Source organism: Cynoglossus semilaevis, chromosome Z (assembly GCF_000523025.1).
Source record: "Cynoglossus semilaevis isolate Cse_v1.0 chromosome Z, Cse_v1.0, whole genome shotgun sequence".
In the NCBI taxonomy this organism is placed as follows: Eukaryota; Metazoa; Chordata; class Actinopteri; order Pleuronectiformes; family Cynoglossidae; genus Cynoglossus; species Cynoglossus semilaevis.
Window position 1 is genome coordinate 15,513,082 of NC_024328.1, and position 1,250 is coordinate 15,514,331.

General features: G+C 50.6%; 1 protein-coding gene across 1 annotated transcript in view; it reads left to right on the forward strand.

Moving 5' to 3' along the window:
- sema4c (sema domain, immunoglobulin domain (Ig), transmembrane domain (TM) and short cytoplasmic domain, (semaphorin) 4C) overlaps positions 1-1,250 on the forward strand; it is a 13,562-nt gene that overhangs the window by 6,754 nt on the left and 5,558 nt on the right. The window contains 2 exon segments of the mRNA XM_017043300.2: positions 5-218; positions 866-981. Coding sequence (XP_016898789.1) covers positions 5-218; positions 866-981 — 330 coding nt within the window.

The following is a 1,250-nucleotide window of genomic DNA, read 5'->3' on the forward strand; positions in this document are numbered from 1 at the left end:
TCAGTGCATCACTAATGCAGACAGAGAGAACGGCTTCAGCAGCTCGCTGCAGTTGCCTGACGGAACGCTCAACTTTGCCAAAAAGCATCCACTGATGGATGAGAAGGCTCTCTCTCGCCCCCTGCTGCTCACCAAGGGTATCAACTTCACCAAGCTGGCGGTGGACCGCGTGGTTGCCCTGGACCAGCGGTCTTACAACATGCTCTTCATCGGCACAGGTGCAGAACTTTGTCCCCGCCGACATTCCGTCAGCCCCTGCTAGTTAGTTTGGAACTGCTAGTTAGTTGGTACTACTGCTAGTTAGTTGGTTCTACTGCTAGTTAAGCCGCTCTCCCACGCACCTCAATGATATGAGGTATCGATATCGACCTGATTGACGATTGATCAGAAGCTGTCGATTCAACTCTGTGGAGTCGTCAACCACATGCGGTACACATCCGAGCTGCACTTTATACATTTGACCACCAGAGGTCACCAAATCTTAATGAACTGGGTTTTTTTTTTCATACGAGCCTCAGCCTCAGTGTCTCTCTCGGTTGTGTTCACCGAGTTGCTGCTGGACACGGTCCTCTTTAACCATGTGGTCCACATGCTGCTACCCACGTGGACCACATGTTTGTTTCCAGTTTCTTTGTCCTCCATATTTGACTGTTTGTCCTCAGCATATATAAACATTAGAGTTAAAAAGTTACAAAGATAAATATACACAGCGTTCACGTGCGTTGGATGATTTGAAGCTAGGCCTTTTCGGGAAGCTGCACTTTCACATCTATTCCTCCGGGGGCGGGGGGGTTGCAGTCGGAGATGAAGGAAGACGGAGGTGGAGGAAGTCCAACCTAAATTGTTCTTTTCCTTCCGTCTCCAGGAGGAGGCTGGCTGCAGAGGGCCGTGGTCCTGGGAACAGAGACCCACGTGATCGAGGAGATCCAGCTGTTCGAGTCCCGGCAGCCGGTGGACAGTCTGACCATCTCCCACTCCAAGGTGAGGCCACAACAGACGGACAACCACCTGGACTTCTGTCTAACTCAGTTAATTAATTATTTTCTGTCACGCCCCCCCCCGCCCGCCCCTTGTGGACAGAAATGTTTTCACACCCAACCTACACCCAGGCAAATTTAAACACTATTGAGAACCTGATACAAACCACTGTATGAGTTGCTGCCATCTAGTGGCTGAAGGCTTGTTATCATTCAAGCCTTACAGAAGTGGTACACTTATGTCCATTGGAAGCCCCTCATGCCCCCAGGGGG